This window comes from Mycteria americana, chromosome 28 (genome assembly GCF_035582795.1).
Source record: "Mycteria americana isolate JAX WOST 10 ecotype Jacksonville Zoo and Gardens chromosome 28, USCA_MyAme_1.0, whole genome shotgun sequence".
NCBI lineage: Eukaryota > Metazoa > Chordata > Aves > Ciconiiformes > Ciconiidae > Mycteria > Mycteria americana.
This window is the reverse complement of record NC_134392.1, coordinates 1,072,274-1,091,510: the sequence shown is the minus strand read 5'-3', so window position 1 is coordinate 1,091,510 and position 19,237 is coordinate 1,072,274. Positions and strand designations below refer to the sequence as shown.

At 58.2% G+C, this 19,237-nt stretch overlaps 1 protein-coding gene across 4 annotated transcripts in view; it reads right to left on the bottom strand.

Moving 5' to 3' along the window:
• DNM2 (dynamin 2) overlaps positions 1-19,237 on the bottom strand; it is a 32,991-nt gene that overhangs the window by 11,922 nt on the left and 1,832 nt on the right. For 2 of the 4 annotated variants that reach the window (XM_075525982.1, XM_075525983.1), the window contains exons 2-13: positions 12,911-12,984; positions 10,108-10,257; positions 9,555-9,758; positions 9,152-9,250; positions 8,738-8,898; positions 8,472-8,614; positions 7,692-7,827; positions 7,021-7,088; positions 4,001-4,139; positions 3,279-3,365; positions 2,886-2,956; positions 709-760 (exon numbers count right to left, since the gene is read on the bottom strand). In XM_075525982.1, the coding sequence (XP_075382097.1) occupies positions 709-760; positions 2,886-2,956; positions 3,279-3,365; positions 4,001-4,139; positions 7,021-7,088; positions 7,692-7,827; positions 8,472-8,614; positions 8,738-8,898; positions 9,152-9,250; positions 9,555-9,758; positions 10,108-10,257; positions 12,911-12,984 (1,384 nt within the window). Of the gene's footprint in view, positions 1-708; positions 761-2,885; positions 2,957-3,278; positions 3,366-4,000; positions 4,140-5,772; positions 5,912-7,020; positions 7,089-7,691; positions 7,828-8,471; positions 8,615-8,737; positions 8,899-9,151; positions 9,251-9,554; positions 9,759-10,107; positions 10,258-12,910; positions 12,985-19,237 lie in introns of all 4 variants that reach the window. The other 2 variants (XM_075525981.1, XM_075525984.1) reach the window with 1 other exon arrangement.

The following is a 19,237-nucleotide window of genomic DNA, read 5'->3' as shown; positions in this document are numbered from 1 at the left end:
AGTGTTAATATTTCATTACATTCTTTCCAAACAAGAGGCAATGTCTGCATTAGGTACTGCAAGACCTAACACCATGCAAGGGGGCACTTCCAGTCCTGCTCTCGGTCATGCGCGCCGGATAGCAAACACCCTCTCGGAAGCGGGAGGCTGCATGATGAGACAGAACTGAGGCTGACACGGCTGCCGGCTACGTCCCTGCGCTCCTCTTGGTCCCCGTTCCCTCCGCCCCCCCGCCCCGGAGGGCTAGTCTGGGCCGACGGGGGCAGGACCAGGCGGTTGGGCCAGAGCCTGCCCCACGTCAGAGCACGGGGCTCCTCCAGCCGGCTCGTCCCGACTCCCGTTGCTTTTGGATGAGCTCCTGCGGAGCAAACGCTCCCGCTCCGTGAGCCGGGGCTCCGTCTTTCCCATCTCCGACCCCAGTGTGAAATATCCCCCCGGGAAGGATTTGGTGGGTCACCTCGAATCCTCGCTTTTAGACGAGCTCCTGCGGAGCAAACGCTCCCACCCTGTGAGCCAGAGCTCCGTCTCTCCCGTCTCCAACCCCCGTGTCAAACACCCCTCAAGGAAGGAGTTTGTGGATCAACTCGAATCCGATTTCAGAGCTGCGAAACGCAGCTCCGGGTTGTTCTGATGACTGCCGGAGCGGGATCCCGGAGAGCTACCTCTGCCCCACGCAACGAGGGAGGGCCGGGGAGCCGGCGGCCGTACCTGATTCGGGATGGCTCTTTTCTTGTTCGTCTGGGTGTTCCTTTGCTGCGCGCTGAAATAAAAAGAGCGGCTTTAGGCAGGGAAGGCAAAGCAAAGCGACGAGCCCTCAGAGCCCACGCGGCCACGACACGTTTCCCACCCGGAACGCCGTCAGGAAGAGCCGAGTCCAAAGGGGAAGCCCGACACGTAAAATTCAACCAAGCCCACCCGGACTCCGCGCTGCCGGCACGTTGCGATGCGGACAGAGGAGCCCCTTCCAGCGTTGCCCAGGACTGAACGTACACGAGGCCGCGGTACCGAGGGAGGGGGACGGGGCTTTCCAACCCGGAGAGCCGTCTCTCCTTCCTTACAGTCCGTAGCTGCAGGCATTTACAAGCCTGCCTTGTTCCAGAGGGGCAAGGTTATAACTCGCAGGAGAGGAAACACCAAGCAGATCAGCAGCGGTTGCCGATTCAAAAGGGGTTTCTGTCCGTGAACCCAGCCGAGCCGATGCACCCCTACCACCGCGAGGCCGATAACCAGAAGGACTCGTCTCCAGAAACGCCTGCAGCCTCCAACTTCCCCCCACCCGGTTGGAAAAGAGCATACCTGCACCAGAGGGAAAGCTACCTGTCTCTCCTGAGCAACCAAAGAGACGAGGGGCGAGGTGCGGGACGTAACCGTTAGTCAGGAGCAGGAACAAAATCCATGAAAACAGTTAGAATAACGCCGGGACGCCCCACGGAGCAGCAGTTTACAAGCACAAACGGGGCCCCTGCCCCGGGGAAGGCGACCGCGGGACCGCACCGACAGCAGCCACCGTCCCTCCGACCCAGGATGTCCCCGACCTGCCGGCTGGGGGAATTTGGGAGATCGCTCTCTGCCTGCCCTGATCCTCACGGCTCCTCCCTAAACCCTCGGGACACAAGGCGAGCCGGGCGCCCGGTCTGAGCCAGCCCAAGCGCCGTGGCATCCCCGAGGGGAGCGGGGAAGCCGTGCCGCGGCCGAGCTCCGCTGCAAGCGCAAATCCAAAGCGGAGCGTGGAGGAGAAGCCTCTCCAGCTCTCATCAAACGGCCCTCCGGGCTGCGGGGAGGGGACGGTGCAAGCGGGGCTGCCCCGGGCGCTCCGGGACATGCTGCGTGAGCGGGTACCCACCCTGTCGTCATGTGCTGCTCAGTGTAACAGCTGGGGAGTGGGAGAGTTTCAGAGGAGTCCGGAGGAAAGAGTGAGATGACGGTTCAAAGGAAAAACAGGAGAGATTAGGAGAAGAGGAAGGAACTGCGAACGAAGGTGAAAAGCAGAGACATAAAAAAAAAGGGGGGGAAAGAGAAAACAAGAGGAAGACTACGTGAATTTAAAGAGGAAGAGGTGGGGTGGGCTCTGGCTGAAGACGGCGACGAGCTCCGGGCAGAGCCGCTCGCCTCCGCTCTTTCCGCGCGGGGACGCCTGAGCTGCACCTCTGGGCGCTTCCAAAAAGTTATCGCCCGGTTTGGGGCTGCGCCGATGGCAAACGTTAGCCATGCCCTGGCCCAAAGGCGAAGCTGAGGGGAGACAGACTACCGGGAGAGCCCCCCTCTTGGTCCTGGCTTCGCCTGCCTGGGCAGAGGATGGCGAGGGACGAGCTCAAAGGATGGGAGACGTTTCTGCTCCGGTCCGACAGCTCCGCTGGGACAGGACGAGAGTCATTGAGTCATTTCACCTTCCCTTAGCGCGCCCGGGGGGCACGGAAAATGCTCCCGTCTCTGCTGAAGGGCGGCAACAGCCTTAATTACCTTAATTCATCGTAAGCGCTCCTGGGAGCGGGCACTAAACATTCATCTGTCTGAGGCTGAACAACCCGGCTCCAGCTTTTCACGCTCTCTGCCCTAACGAGCAGCGTTAACAAACCCTGCTTCAGGCTAAAGCCTGAGGTGCCCAGGGCAGCTCGGACCTCTCCAGGCCCTCAAACGCTGGCCGGGTGGCAAGCAGAGAAGCGGAGCTCCCGTATCCCAGATCTGAGAGAACTCGGGTGCAAAAGGTGCCGATACGGTTTTGGTGAATGACGTTGGGACGCGGGAGAGTCCTCCACCAGTTTTCACATCGGTGACCCCGGAAAGGGTAACGGAACCCGCATGCCTCCTCTGCAAACCGGGGACGGGACCGCGAACCTCGTTTATAGAAAGAGTTTGAGGACCCATCCCAAAAGTAAATGACTTACTTGGCAAATCCAATGAAGTCTTCGTGGTTAGTGTTGATGTAAGAGAGCTCAATGTCAATCAGCAGGAGAATCTGGAAGGAGGTTTACACGCCGTGAGTCCCGCAGGGAGGGCTGCACGCCCGCAGCCCCGGCACTGCTCCGGCAGAGCTCTGCCACGGAGCCCCCAGGGTTGCGCTCGGGGACGACGTGGGTGACCGCGCAGGAGGTGCCGGAGCCGCAGCACCCCGCATCGCTGCCGCGAGAGGGAGCTTTGGGATCACGAGTGGGGAGAGGCCGGTGGCCGGCGCAAGCAGCGGCTGCTGCGGAGCACGGCCAGGGCTTGCTTCGTCCTCGCACCCAGCAGCTCGGCTTTCTCCCCGCTCTCTAGCCAAGCCGAAGATCGCGTGAGCTCACCTGGTCCTTCGTTTTGCCTTCCCGTTCCCTGATGTGAGTGGTAACGATCCTCTCCGTCTCCTCTCGTAACCTGGGGTAGGAACCAAGCTGAAAAGAAAGGGAGAAGGCCGGGGAAAAACCGCTGCTGATGGGACCGTGGCAGCCTCCAGCTCTCAGCGCAGAAAGCCAGCGACAGGAGACGCTCACGAAGGGGACGGGGGACAGAGGGGACCGAGCCCCAGTTCTGCCGGGAGGACACAACTGGGGCTCAGGGGCGGAAAAAGCGACAGACTTGATTCTCTTCACTACAGCCGACAAGATCAGCAGGATCCCCTTCCCGGGGGCCTTGGAAGCAACGCCAAACACACGAAGCCAGATTTTTTTCTTCCCGCCCTCGGACCCCACGGCTAAGCAGATCCGGGTTTTCGTGGCACGAAGCGCGAGCTACGGCTAAGCGAGGCAAAGGAGGTGGGGTCTCGGCAGCGCGAGGAGCGTTTTTAGCCTTTTGCTGTTACGGGGGCGAGCAAACACCTGTGCAATATGTCTCGGCAGGACCCGTGCCGCGAAGCCGAGTTAATGCTACGTCTGTATTTGCCGGCACTTCTGACGAGCGTCGGGGTGTCGGAAGGACACGGCGTCCCCCCAAAACTAGCGACAAACTCATTTTGGTCGGCTGGGTCCTGGGAGCAAATATATTCCAGATGTTCAGATTAGACAAAAAGGGACGAATTAAGACCCGTTACCTTTTCGGCACACTTTTTAATGACCGTGGCCAGCTCTGAGACCACCAGATCAACACACTTCAAACTGGGCTCTTTAAGCTTTACAATCTGTTTTTTCACTATGGCTTCAAAGGCCATGTCGGGCGTGAAGAGCCCCGTCCTGCATCATGCAGAGAGCGAGAGCGAAACACCAAGCGGAGCGCAGGGCGGGGAGGGAAAAAACAGCAACAAAGACAGAAAAGAAAAGAAAAATGAGATTTTGGTTTTTTAAATTAAGGTTAGTAACGTGCAAAGGAAAAAGCTGCAGTGCCTGCCTGAGAAATTCCTTCGGGTCTCTCGGAGCTGTTGGGGCGATCGGTCCCCCCTCGCTCCCCTGCGTCTCGCAGGCGGCACGGGCAGGCTCAGCCCCGGACCCCAAACGCCCCGCGGCTTCGGGGGCCGTTTCCCTGATCCGAGGGGTCTCGCCTCCGCGCGTACGGGACGGCAGCGCTGCCTGAGCGCAGGAAAAACCCCGGCGAGGCTCCTGGCTTCTCTCTAGCCTGGATTACTCAGACCCAGCTCTAGGAAAACGCTGAATTTCAGCTCAGCTTTGGGGTGAAAGCCTCCCCGACTATTTGAGACGGAAGGAATTTCAGCAGGAAGCGCTGGCTTCTTCACGTTACCCGGATCACAGTCAACCACGCTGGAAACGAAAGAGAGCGGAGAACTCCTGACCCACCGGCAAACCCCCACCGGTCCTACCGCTTACAGAACCAGGTCAGCATTTAAACTGTTCCGCTCCACAAAAGCACTCTGGGTAGCAAACACCACGGAAGCTTTCACGTTCTCGCCTGTATGCGGCCAAATTTATTCTTTTTTTTTTAAATAACGTGAGCACTGGAAGGAGAGAGGAGCTGGTTTTTCCTGCCCTCTTTAAGGTGTATCGTTTGGTGCTACCAGAACGAGGTTAAAAAAAAAAAAAAAAAAGTCACTCCGAGAAGCTGGTTATTAAATATGGAAAGGGCCCATTTATCCAGGGCCCTCGCACAGCTTCAGGGTAATTAACACTTCCACCGAAAAAAGACAATTTTTTTGGGGGGGGGAACCTTTTGAAATGCAAATGTGCTTGTTATCAAGCAGCTTATTAATTGCAGCCATTGAACTGCAGGATTTACAGGCACGCCACCAAACCCTTTGCCGGAATCGCTGTCCCCGGCATTCGCTTCCACGTTCCAGGGATTCCCAGAGTGCAGCAAAGCAGCAGTTTAAATTACAGCTTGAGACAACACGTGCTAAGAGCGGTACCAGGATCCAAGAGCAGCCTGCCCACCTCCTACCGGGAACAAAGCCTCGGCAGCACCCCCTCTAACCTGCCGCCGCAGTCAGGGCCCGGAGAGCCCCTCGCTGCGAGAGCCGGGCTGTCCCCGGGAGGGTGACAGACGCGGGAAGCCGAGCGTCTCGTCGAGCGTCCCCAGAAATCCCGACCCCGTCCGCCGGGATGCCCGGGAGGGCTCAGGGACCCTGCCAGCACCCGAAGCGCTGGGTGAGGCGTCCTTGGCATCCTCCACTCAAGGACCGGCCGATCTCCTCAGCCGAAGGCAACAGGAGGACTCCGGGTTAGGAGACACGAGTCAAAGCTCAGAAATACCCAATTTTCTTAGGGGGCTCCCAGATTGTATTTATTTTTTTAATGGTTTTTGGTTTTTTTTTTTTTTTGAGGGGAAACCAGGCAAGGCAGGCAGGTTAGAGCATCGCTCCTGCTTCCCCATCCCACTGGTAGGAAGGGGCTGGATTGCCTCCAGCCGGTTAAATACCTTACTGGTACACTGTCTAACTGTATTGATTAACTCCTGAATAACGAGGTCGACACACTTCAGACAAGGCTCTTTCAGCTTCACCACCTGCTTTTTCACAATGGCCTCGAATGCCAAGTCTGGGGTGAAGAGCCCCGTCCTACAGGAATCCGCAGGCGGGGCGAGAGGGCAGAGACATGGCAGAGAAAAAAACAAAATGGGTGATCAGGTTTGGAGGCCGTCGGCTGCGTCCTGGAGAGCAATTCCCTCCCCAGCGCCGTGAGCTGGGGCGGCCCCGGTCCTGGATCCACGGCATCGCTGAACCCCGCTCTTCCCCCCGCCCTCGGGGCTGCCACAGCCCCTCAGAGGGGACGGGGTGCCGGCACCTCCGTCCCCCCACCTCTGGTAGCACCCTCCAACCCCTCCAGCACCTCGAATTAGGGTGCTACTCCCCCCACAAACGGGAGCGAGAGAGCCCAGGTGCATCAGGACTGCAAGGAAATGGGAATTAACCTTTTTGGGGGTGTTTAGGGAAAACGGACACAGCGCCAGCAGGTCGAGCGACTCCTGCGGACAGCGTTAAGGCAAAGAGAAGAAACTCGACATTCCTCTTTTCCCATGGCAGCACCAGGCCAAAGGAGAGCGGGCCTGGCAAGCGCAGGACTTGCATTTAAGGCCGTTCCTCTTTGGGGTCCCCAATTCCCCCGACAGGTCTGTGCTGGACGGGCTGAGCGGCACCCAGGCGAGACGCACCGCTCCCCAAGGAGGCAACTCACCCCCAGCACGCACCTCCAGCCAGGACTGCACCCCTCTTTTAGTGAGAAGGTTTAACTCACGCTCCCTACCTTTCTCTCAAGGTCATTTCTTCCCCCGCTTACGGGAACGTAAGAGGAAAGGTAAAGGTTATTTTAGTGGCTGAACTGAAGGCACGAGGGGAAATTTTTCAGCTCAGCATCTGTGTTGCGGCCTCCCCCGGGTTCTGCAGGGCGCTAGGGGAGCGGGGCAAGCCCGACTGCCAACCGAGAGCGCTCGCTGCGCTGGAGTGCCGCACGGGGTGGCGGAGGTTCCCCTTTAACTCCCTCTAAAAGGCAAGGAACGTCCATTTTCAGCAACCGCTGGTCTCCACGCGACGCCGGACGATGAGCCGACAGCGACGGGCATCACCTCTCCCTCGGCAGGAAAGCTCCGATCACGCGCACCCCGCGGACCAGGCTTACTGATCTACTCTAAGGAGAACGGGATCCGTGACCGCGCCGCTCCGATACTTGCCTCACACCGTGGATGTTTTTAATTGCATAACTTATTTCTCGCCTCAAGTCCTTCTCGTCAAACTCCATCTGAATAGGGAGGAAAGCCACCGTTAGATTTTCACGGCGAGCGCCTTCCGGCAATCACGTGGGCGTGCAAGCGGGCTCCTGCTTCAGCCCTTCTTCTGCAGCATCGCAAGAGGCAGATGCCTGCCCGAAGCACGCATCGTCTCCGGCCCGTGAGGCACTTCACAAGCAGGTTCAGAGGCTGCTCTCTACGCTGGCCAGACTGGCTGGCTCTCTGTGGTTTAATTATCTCAAATCTCGAGGTCTTGCCAGCACCCCGGTTTGCTATCCTTCTCCCTGCTCTGCAACCTCCTCCTTGCAAGCCCAGGGCTTAAGCCAGAGGTCGGGCATCGCCACCCAGAAACGAGAGCCCACCGCGTCTACCGAAACACACGACCGACTCTCATAAAACATCCCCTCCTTCTGTAAACACCTCTGAGCGCAGGGAAGGGAAAGGCACCCAGGCGCCGAGGGACTGCCGGGGCCGAGCGGGGCTTCCGCTCCGCCTGGATGTCACGGCTGGGCCAGGGGGAGTTCAGCCCATCCCAGCCACGTGCTGCTTTCTGCAGGAACGGAGCCTGCCCGACACGCTCGACGCAGCGCGCGCGCTCCCCGGGCCCGCTTTACCTTCACTAGCTCAAAAGGAAATCGCTCGTGGAAAATGCGATTGATTCTGGCACCCCCGGAGAGCTCGAGTGTGTCCACCTGGTCTCCTGAACCTTCGATTCGCTTCTCAAAGTCCACACCGAACTGCTGGACCATTCTGTGGAGAAGCGACGGGATTAAACGGGTGCCAGCTGGGTACGATGGACGGACAGACACCCAGACCGCCTCCCGACAGCCGGCACCACCCCACCGGCTCTGCTTCAGCTAGTCAGGGCTGCGTAAAAGTTCTCCCGATTCCCTCTGCTGGAGTCGCAAAGCAAAAACCTCCCTTTTGCTGTAGCCTACAGAGCACGTGGGCAGGTCGAGGACGGACGCGAGCCGTCCTTTCTAATCCTGAGACCCGACTGTTTGCTCTAGGACAGGCGGGTCAGGGACGCAGAGCACGGCGAGCACGAGACGCCAATTCTCGCCTGCAGAGATGCTCAGCGGGCATTTCTGGGCGAGGCTTTCCTCGTCCTTCCCAGCAGCCTGCCAGACAAGCGCCGGAGGACACAGAATCAATCCTAGGTGCCAGCTTAGCGCCGTTGGAGCTGGCAGGGCCGTCTGCCAGCACCGCTCATTCCCAGCGATGGGGCTGTTCCGGGCTCTTCCTTGGAAGAAGCCACCGGCTGAGATAAACGAGCCTCGCGTGAAGAGCGGAGCGAGTTTCTTCCTGTGCCAGCAACGTTTCTGGCTGGGAGAGGCGAATCTCCTCCGCCAGGTGAGGCACCGGGAACGCAGCACGGAGCGAGAGAAACCTACTGTAACAAAGCTTTGGTTTTTCGCGTGGGGTCGTCGGGGCGGAAGTTCTTGTACTCCTCAACCTCCTTCTCCAGGGAAAGCAGCTGACTCTGAAGTTTGCTGCGCAGCGAAGGCAGCGTCTCCCGAATGTGGTTGGTCAGTTGCTGCAAAAGAATCGAGACAACTGAGACGCCCTCCTCTGCACCACACCGGCCGCGGGAACGTCGCTTTTCCCCCAGAGATAAACACCAGCACCGCAAAACACTCGGGAAGGGAACCAAGCCTACCTGGTTAAGGACTTTCTGCAAATGCGGGGTGCCCATCCGGTCGGCCATGTGCCGGTAAGCCGGGTGAGAAAGGAAGAACTTCCGCTCGGCTGCCAGCGCTGCCCTGATGTCCTTCTTACCATCGATGTCCTTCTGGCTCCGGTTAACGACGCCGATGTAGCCTGTAAGAGGACGTGTTGGCTCTCGCTACGCACAGACCCAGCCGAAAGGTGTCCCAGCAGGGCCGTGCGGCTCCGTATCGCCATCCACGGCCGCTTCTCCCGCAGCAAAGGGCGGCACGAAGGGCCTGGGCTCCCCAGGAGACACTGGAGAGCACAAGAGCCGCCCTTCGACTCGTCTGGAAATGCCCCTCTCTCCACACGAGAGACGAAGGTCGTGGCGGGGAGGACGCAAAGCCTTGGGGGTTCGTTATACCTCTTCGTAAGGGAAGCAGCTTGTTCTCCAGCACGTCTCTGGCATCTGTGCCTTCATCCATCAGATCCAGCTTGGTGATGACTCCAATCGTCCGCAAGCCTGAAGCAGCCCCACAAACGAGCAATCGATTAACCTCATTTCACAGAACGCACCGAAAGGAGGCGGGCGGGTGCGCAACCCAAACGCACAGGGACTCGCCAGCAAGGAGCGGAACCGCTGGCCCTTCCCCAGCTGTCAGAGGACGGAGAGTCCTCTGTGAGAGGAGGAGGAGGGATAAGGAGACCCTCTGCTACCAAAATCGGGGAACTGATGCTGAGACTCTTCCGCGACAGCTTTATCGCTCCCTAACCGGGCTGGAGCGGCGGCACGGGCAGAGACAGGCAGGAGGACGCGTCCATCTTACCTTGAGGATCAACTTCTTTTGCCATCTTGAGCGCATCCGAGTTGGCCAGGTCCATGTTTGCCGGCGTGACGGCGAGGATCAAGCTGCTCTCCCTGCTGATGAACTGCAGGATCATGTCTTTGATCTGGTACTCGATGTCCTGCGGTTGGTCACCCACCGGCACTTTGGTGATACCCGGGAGGTCGATCAGAGTCAGGTTCAACACTGAAAGGACAGAGACCACCCGCGTTCGGGATCGAGGGCCCGGCATTGGGAGCTGTCGCTCTTGCAGCTGCATCTCTTCAGATCTGCGGACAGATCCACCCCGCTGCAAGCCTTAAAAGCTCTTCCGAAGGAAGAGTTCCTGCTCTATTTACTCAGGGGGTGGCCCAGGCAGCCCCCATCGACCCCCAGGCCCGTATAAGACCAGCCAGACACACGGAGCAGCCAGCATTTGCCTTTCGGGCACAGGCTGCGCTAAATCCCACGGCCACTGTGGATGCAAATGCCGGCTTTTCTTCTTTCGCCGCTTTTTAACACACGGAGGCCCGGGGCAGAGAAACAGCTCACTCACCGTGCGGCGAATAGACGCGGAGGTTGATGGGGACGGGAGAGATGCCCTTGTTCGTTCCCGTCACCCTGTCCGTTTCCGCTTCGATCTCCTGCCGCACCTCGTCAAAATCTGTGAACTTTTTGGATTTGCAGTGCAAAAACTCAGCATATTCTGGAAGAGATAAAAAAAAAATAAAAATTTAAAAAAAAAAAAAAGAAACAGGAAAATTTGGCCACCTGGAGCCCAGCGCAGGACAGACACCGAGATTCAACTGGTTTAGAGACATTTCTACGTCGCAAAGCAGAACCAGCCACGCGCTTCGGTGCGACACCGAGCAGCCGGGCAGGATCGGTGCCCCAGAGAGGCACCGAGGACCTGCCCAGGGATTAACCTGGTTGTCTTCAGCCTCCTGGCTGGCAGCAGCCCCAAATAAACTTGGCCTGGCCGCTTCCTCTGGCTGAGGAGGAAAGACCGGGAGGATGGCAGCCAGCCGGCTCAGGCTGAGCGCGCTGACACTCTGCCTGCTGCCTCTGCGCTGGCAGCAGCTGCTTTGATGTGGACTCGGAGTTACGTTTCCCTTTGCCAAAAAAGAAACTGCCCTTGGGTGAGATGCTGGCAGGCAGCCGACGCTGGCTCCAGCTAGCGAACCTCAACATCAGAATGGCCGTGTTTGTTTTCACCCGGGCCCGTTTGCCTTTCAGTCCCCGCTGATTGCTTTTAAATGTTTTATCGCCCAGACTCCTAACGCTGAAGAAAGCTCCGAGTCTTCAGCTGCCAAGATGCTCTGGTGTGCCTGGGAGGCAGGGCAGCAAACCCCCCCGGCGCTGGCAGCACCCCTCGTGCTGGCAAAAGGGCGGCAGCCGGCTGCGGGGAGGCACGCCGGTGCCGGAGACCCGGGATATCGTCTTTGCACCATCCGGCAAGGAAGGACTGGAGGCGCTTCCCAGCTCCGGCAGCCCCTTGCCAAGAAGGAACCACAGCTTCCCTCCACCTGCGCCGTGAGGTCTCTTTTATTTACTCATTGGCTCTCCAGGTTTATCGCTCCATTTCGCTCTGCACCCGCAGCCGACAACCCCAGCCGAGCTGCAGTCCAGCGAGGGGTCTGACTCTGACCCCGGCAACTCTGTCTCTCCCCTCCAAGCCCAAGGAACCCGTGCCAGGAGACAAACATTAACCCAGCCCCGGCTCCTCCACGGGGAAGATGCCTGGGAACAGAAAAATAGCTGCTTTTTCTGGGCCTCTGCGCAGTCACCTTCAGCTATCTGAGATTTTCTGAAAGGGTTTTGCAACCCCTTAGAGGAGGAGAAGGTTCGAGGGGAGTGAAGAAGCTGAGCAGAGAGGTGAGGCGGAAGAGAGACAGCGTTTCCCTACAGTCACCGGGATAACGACGCCCTGGCTCCTTGCAACAGCTCCTCGAAAAGGGATTTTAATGGATTTGGGGCCACGACTTGCTCCGGGGAGAGGGAGATGGTGCAACTCACTTCCTCCCTCCAACAACCGGTGGGTGGGATGAAGGGAAATACCAGCCCTACCCTCGCCCTTCTACTCCTACTGGTTCCAGCGCCTGATGATACCTTATTGTCCAAAGGCCAGGACTGCCATTTTGCAATCCCCTTACACGTTCTGGGTACCAGAAATGACGAATTACTTGATAAACAGGTCACCTGAATAAAGGCGACAGGAGGCTGTGGAGCGCGGCTCGGCAGACGGCTCCGGCTCTGCCAGGATTAACCCCAAACCACGCTTTTTCGGGAAGAGGACCGCGTGTTTCATCAGGGGAAAGCAATAGGAGAAATCTCCCCGGAGATCAGGCTGGCTGATGCTTTCAAAGCGTGCCCGGTTGGGAAAACGAGCCGTCCTCACGCCCCACGTTCAGCTCCTCGCTGTTCCTCGCCGCGCGTGGAGGCAGGTGAGCCGGGGCGGAGGCCGATTTCGCAATTCCTCTGTGCCAGGGTGCGAAGCGGAACTGAGTCACAGGGCGATGGAGAAGCAGCTGGGCATGCTTTTATTAGCAACTGCCAGCGTTTTAAACGCTTGTGTGCAGCCAAAGTCCCCCTTACCATCAGGATAATGACACCTGAAGGAAACCAGTAATCTTCTGGTGGAGGAGAGCAGGGCGGACCTAAATACATCACCGCTTCAACCCGTGCTCTGCTGCCCTTTCCTCACAGACACCCCTGCCCTCCCCTGGGCCAGCACAATCACCTGAAGAGGGCTGACTCACTGTTTCATAAACGTCCTGCAGTCTTACTCGGGATTTAACATATTCTGTTAACGTATAACGTTAACAGAACGTAACATAATAACATGCACGTAACATCAATAACGTAACATCAATAACCTAACGTATTCATGTTTAACATAACCTTCTACAGAAGCCTCCTACGGAACAGACCCCGACTTTTCAGTGCCAAGGGCAGCGTGCGTTCGAAATGAGCCCGAGCGCAATTCACGCTGCCGGTGCGTGCTCTCAACTAGACGTACGCCGAAACGCCGGCGTGGGTGCCGAGTTACAGAAACCTGCTCTCTCATTTGGGACTTCCAGGGCGGCTTTCACCCCCGAGAGCAGGCGTGCTCCCCAGCAGCCAAAACCCTGTTCGAGGAACGCTCGAACGAACCAGAACCGTTACCAAAATATTCACAGGCTCGTTAAACGACAGATCTACGAGAGGCTTGAGCGCGGGCAAGCAGCCAAACGCCGGCGGTATTTCCCATCTGAAGGGCAGACGGAGCCGCGTTCGCCAGCCAAGGGTTTCAGCCACCCTCTCCCTCTTCTGCCGGGGGAGCCGGACAGCTTCTCCTGCCCAGCCCAGCCAAACCGTACCTGTCTTGGAGAAGATGAGCTGCAGGATGAGAGGCCGCCGAGTGACAATTCCAGAGCCTCGGGGAAGGAAGTCCCTGCAAGGAATTAAAAGACAGACATTTACTGATGTGGTTAAATAAGTTAATGCTGTACCGAGCTGATCACCCCGATACCTAAACGGCACCGGGGGATGGCGTGCAGGGGCTCCAACACACCTGGTCCTACACCGAATGGGTTCCTGCTCTGCAGTGGGAGCTGGAAGAGGGTAGAAGATGCTCCCGGGACCACAGACACCCGTGGCAGGACAGGAATGGGCTCTCCCAGCCCCTGCCCCCCTCTCAAGGCCTTCCTCCCACCCCTCCGCTACCTCTCCTCGCGGAAAAGGGGAGAGATCGGAGCCCCGGCTGCGAGGACGCCCTCGGAGGGCAGAGCTCGGCGGGAGTGCCTCCCCGTCCCCGAAAGCAGGCAGGAGAACAGGCGCTAACGGAGAGGAGAGCGGCTCCCACGTCCTTACAACTGCCTTCGCCGTGAATCGCTTCCGAGCGACTGCTGTGGGTGCAGGAATTCGGAAAGCAGTTTTCCCAGCTGCCAGCCATTCAGAAATTTAAGCGCCTATTGGATTTTAATGCCCCGCTAATTCAGAGGGAAAAAAAAAAAAAAGAGACACCTCGAGAGAAGGGACAAACCCACCACCTTCTCTTTATTCTCCAAAACCACACTTTACGGTTTCACCCCGTTTCCCGAAAAGCCAGAGAAGAGCCAAACAAGGCGCAGAACCGAGGACGTTTCTCCTGCCCCCCGCTCAGGGTGTCAGCTCAAGGGCGCAGAACCTTTTTGGGGATTTTCCTGCCTGGAAACGGTGCTGCTCCGACAGGCAGCTTTGTTGGGGGCCGTTATCACCCAGGGAATGGGCGCAGCTCCCTCCTCCCGGGCCGAGGGTGACGGGAATCGGACAGGAAAGTGGGTTTGCTGAGCAGTCCTGTGCCAGTGGTTTTGCTTGCTTGCAAATGTGAGCGATAAGAGCTCCCTGGGAGAGGCCAGAGCAGCGTGGAGTGGATTTATTGCTTCCATTAACGAGAGAGCACATCCAGCTTATCAGCTGAGCACAAGCAAACGAGATCGGCATTGCGGGCAGGCGGTGCTTTTCGCTGTCACCCGCACCCAAAGGCACCCTGGTCAGGGGGAGAGGCTCCACCGTCAATTCACCCCCCCTCCTCGGCTGTACCCAACCCCGCACGTCAGGATCTCCAGCTGCCGCCGACCGCGGTTGTGAATTACAGCCGCAATATCCGCACTGGGAACGTCGCCTTCACCCGAACACCACGGAGGAGAGTTCGGAGCAAACCGCCATCCCCGAGTCCCGCTCAGAGCCACGGCAGGGAGGCAGCCCCGAGAACAGGGTTTCTCTAAATAGAAACATGCTTTTATCACCCTCGAAAAGAGCTGCCTGCCCAACTGGGAGGACAGGTCCTGCGGCACCCGCCACGAGGGTGGGATGTGACAGGAAAGGGAAGTGTTTGAGGGAGTCTGCTTGACAGCAGCGGGAACGTCGGGATCTGTTTCAGCGCCGCTCGCCACCCGGTTGTGGCTCTGCAGTTTCGCTATGACAGGCCCTGTTATGCTATTTGGAAAGCGGTGGCAGCTTCCTCCTGTCGAAATAAACACCGTGAGACGCAGACACCCTCCCCGCGGTCCCACCGCCTTCCCCGGGACCCCGGGAGGGGAGAGCATCGGTGCCGGGGGGGAGAGCACCGCAGCATTTCCTGCGACCTGGATGGGATCGAACACGCCTGGCAGGCTCCGCTGTTCCCTCCTCCCGCCCGCATCACCTCCGACCTGCTGCGTTAACGATCTCTGGGGGGTTAATGATATAAACCCCCCAGCTCCCGGCCCCCTGAGGCGTGCTAGCCGGGCTGTAGAGCATGAACTCGCCCGCCGCTACGCCGCGGGGTCAGGCACGAGCGACCTGCCCTTTCGATGCAAAGCGAAGCCAAACAAGAGCTCGCTTCATCGGGGAGGACGGCATGAGGACGGCAGCAGACGTGGGCCAGCCCCTGGGCATCCACGGAGCCGGGTCACCCATCCGGCACCCGTGGACGGCAGGGAACGGGTGTTTTTACAACCGAGGGGTGTTACCGCGCTCAGTCCCACTCGCACACACGTATTTGGCGGCCGGGGTTGGCAGGAACCGTCTCCTTCAAAACGCCAACTGCAAACACAGCGGGGGGGGGAAACCAGAGCCTGCCAGAAGGTCCCTTCAACATTTTTTAAACATTAAAGTGAGTCAGAGACGTGGGGCAGGCGGCACGAAACAAGACCTCAATGGGGCTGACGCACCTCAGAGACGTAACCTCTGAGGAGTGAGGTCAAACCTGTGTTTGAAATGACAGCGTTAAACCCGGATTTTCCCATTCGCTTGGTTATTCAGAATAATCCTCTATCTCTGCCATTTGCGTGCAATACCAGGAAACTCTGCTTTACAAAGAGAGCAAAAAGACAAAGGTCACCGGTGGAGGAAGTACATTTAAGATATCCCATCCCCTAGAAAATCTCCTGCGGCGAAGGCACCCGAGAGCCGGCTCCCGAGCGGCGAGCGCTGCCTCGTACCTGCCAGGCTCTGCCTGTCCCTGCCCGGCCCCTCTCCGGTCTCAGGCTCCCGTTTATCTTGACGGATTCTTCACCAGCAACCCCACGGCGGCTCTTCCCCAAAATCCAGGGAAAAGACGTCCTGAACTCCCCGGGAGGAGACCCACCAGGCGGTCGTACCACCTCCCCGATGTCCCTCCAAGACGCGTTTTCACTAACGAGCACCCCACTCGCTTCCAAATTCCCTTCCTTTATCTCCACTTCCAGCCAGTTCTGCCGGCTGATAAAAGTTTCCCCCTCCCACTCCTGCAGTGATTAAATTGCCATTCCTCTGATAATCGCTGCCATAAAATCCTCCTGAATCGATTTAGCCAAAACCATGATTTACACCCATGGAGCCAACGTGCCGTCTCGGCACGGCCAATTCCACGCAGGCACCTGAGCTAAACCAGACCCGGGGAATATTTGTGGAAAAGCCCTAAGAACAGGTCGCCTTCATCGCCATCCTCCCCTGTGGACAAATTCTCCCTCCAAGAGGCTTAAACCAAGCGTTAGCACTGGCTTAAAAATCTCAGCGAGCCACCTTGGGCCAGAGCTGTCGGTGCTTGGCCCAAATGCTGGGGTTTATCTCCATTTCGGGGTCCCCGAAGCATTTTGTGGAGCCTACTCAGCGTCCCACCGGGAGAAGGGGACCGTGCCCGATGCAGGGTCTCTCACCGAGGTCCGGCCACCTCCATCATCCCCCAAGCCCTGCCGTCATGGCAGTCCGGCTTAGCCCCGGCTTTATTTACGGCTGCCGGGAGCACCGATAACGCCATCCGAAAGACTTATAATGCCCCATTGAGGTTTGGTTCCTCGACTACGCTGCCGATGGGAGGGCCTCCCCACCGCCCGGATCACAACGGCTCCATTGTCAGCCCGGTCCGAGCGGCCGCCGCGCTCAATGGCCGGGTTTTATACGGCTCTGAAAATGGCTTTTACGCTGCCGTTTGTCGGAGCGTCGCCGCGAGAGCCGGAGCGGGGCCGGGGGAGGCTCGGCGCCTTTAGCACGCTTGTACTGACACGACAAGGGCTCCAAAGAGGGATCGGTCAATGCACGTTTCATCGGGACGTCAATGGGATGGCTTTTAATACAGCTAGTAATGCAATTTTAATGCAGTATTTTAGATTCCCTTTTGTGCTTTTCCCCACTAATCGAGAGAACCGAGCCGCTTCAGACCCTTCACGCAGCAAGACCAACTTATTTCGACGCCTGCCGAAACAGATCCGGCAGCGAGGCAGATTCCTTCCCCCCAGATATATTTAAGTCCAGCATCTAATTCACAGATTTAGAGGGCTCCAGGCAGCTGAACCCAATCCCCGGCTCCTCCGCAGGCTTCTTCCATGACCGACGGCATCTCAGGTCGTCTCAACAGGGCTCGTAACGTGTCCCTCGTACGGTTAGGCCACGGAAGGGACCACCATAATGCATGCCTGCTCTGTCCCCGGACCGGGCCGTATCAACACGTGTCTTTAGGCTTCTTCAAACAGTTAAAAAACACCTAAGCGGGGCCGCCCGCAGAGCACGGATCCAGACCTCCCCCCCGACTCCTTATCCGGGCGTCAACACTCGTTCGCACTCACCCCTAACGCAATCAACCCAAATTACTTATTCTGAAGAGGGAACAACATCTTTCCCTGCGGCTCCTCGGCACAGGGATGCACGATAAGGCAGGGGGATGAGCCAAAACAGCCTCGTCCGCATCCTGCCCCCGTCTCCACCTTGCTAGCCGAACCGCGGTGGCACGCGGGGGACCAGGACACATCGCCGAAGAACCCGGCGTGGCTCGTTAGGGGAGACGGGATGCCGGGCTCGAAGTGCTGCTGGAGTCGGGCTTCCTACGGAGGCTCCGCACCTTCCTAAGGGGTCAGCAAAGCCAAGATTAAAGGTCAAACAGCTGGGAAAAGCGGGGGGGAGATCAGGAAAAATAACCCCACCGCTCAGTTCTAACCAGCTGTTTCCAGCAGGAAACGCGGTTAGCTGGCGCGGAAGGCCTCCTCGCATCCCTTCGTTAGCGTGCGGGAACAGCGAGACCTGCCGCAAGGGGAAATCGGAGCGGCCGGAGCGATTTGAGCGAGCTCCAAAGCACGGTCCTACCTCCTCCGTGTTGTTTATTCGTCTCCGACTCAAATAAATCAGAGGCCGAACGCTTCACCGACAGGTCTCCCACCCTTCAGCTGCCGCCATCCCACCGGACAGCTACACCTTCCAGGCAGTTCCCATACGGAAAACCACTCCACGTGGAAACTTTCCCATTTCCGTCCCGTTGTGCAGACTAAAACCACCAGACGCTACTCCGAGAGCAACGCCTGGTTCCTCAGCTGGAGATCGCCTCAGATTTTAAGCCCAGCTCCCTTCCATACGGCAGCGGCACGTCCGTCCCCGCGCGTGCATTTACACAGACGTGCATTCGCACGCTCGGAAGCGGCCCCTCGGCTTCAGGCGGAAAAGCTCTCAGGGATAAAACGCGGCTCGCACGCTCAAAGCGTGGAAGCTCGATGCATTCAGCTTGAAACCTACAGCAAGCTTCAGGCGACACGGCCAGTTTATTGTGACAGAACAGCCCGGAGGCCTCGGCGCTCGTCCCCAGCCGGCCGGCATCCCGCTACCCGTCCCGGAGAAACGCTCGATGCCACCGGCACAGGATAAAACCCGACGGGATCTGGCCGGCCGCGAGCACCAGGACGGCTACCCCAACAGCGTCGGGTGCTGTGCGGAGATAAGCAGGCGGTCCCCGCTCAACCTTGGTAACGGGCGAGCCGTTTCGGGGCTATTAATCCCCAAATTATCGTGCAGAGCTGTTATAAGAGCGCGTAACGGTAATCTATATTCCTCATTATCGTATTCCCAAATAATTCAATAGGCGTGGAGAGAAAGCAAGGCTTTAAAGAGCGGGAGACGCCGACACGCTGGTACCACCGGCACACGACAGCGACCACCGAGCCGATGGTTGGAGACCACCGACACCAAGGCAGGGCAGAATCCGCCCCACGCATAATTACCCCGTTATTAAGACAAGCTGCAGAACGAAGTTAGTGCCACGGGATGGGAGCGAAAGATTCCCGGTTACAGAGACAACCGCGCAGATTCAGCTTTCAGCAGAAAGCCCTCCCGATTCAGAGCCCGGCTGTCTGCCGAGCGCATTAACCCCTCATTTAAAAGCCTTCTGACGGAGACTTCAACGCTCCAAAACAAAGATTTTTAATTACCAGGGCTGGTTTTCCAGCAGCACCATAATTAGAGGCTGCCAAAATTTCCACCGGCAGCGATTTAGGAGGGGGAATAACTCAACCATTTCAACCCCAGCTGCAGCGAGGCTTAGCAAAGCCCAGATGCGAGTTTAGTCTGGGGGGGTTTGAGCTCCGCTGGCCCGGTCGACTCCTCCTCTCCCTCCCACGCTAACAACACCGGGCTGAAAAAGCATCCCCGGCCGTGAATCCACGCTACGAATCCGACCTGCGCGAGGATAAAAGAAAAGGCAAAATCATGTCAGGTGACGGATCGTGCAGCGGGCTCGGGATCCTGACCTCGCCGCTTGGAGAAACGTTACGCAAGCGAAAAAATCCAACGGCAGAAAGCACGACGGCGGGGAAAACTCAGGCAGCGCTTTCAAATGACGCTGTTCTGCAGGGAAAGGGAACTGCCGGCGTGCCACCGCAGCAACCACGACACCAAAAAAAGCCCGAAACATCAGAAAAACTGCCTGGCCTGCGTTTTTGGGA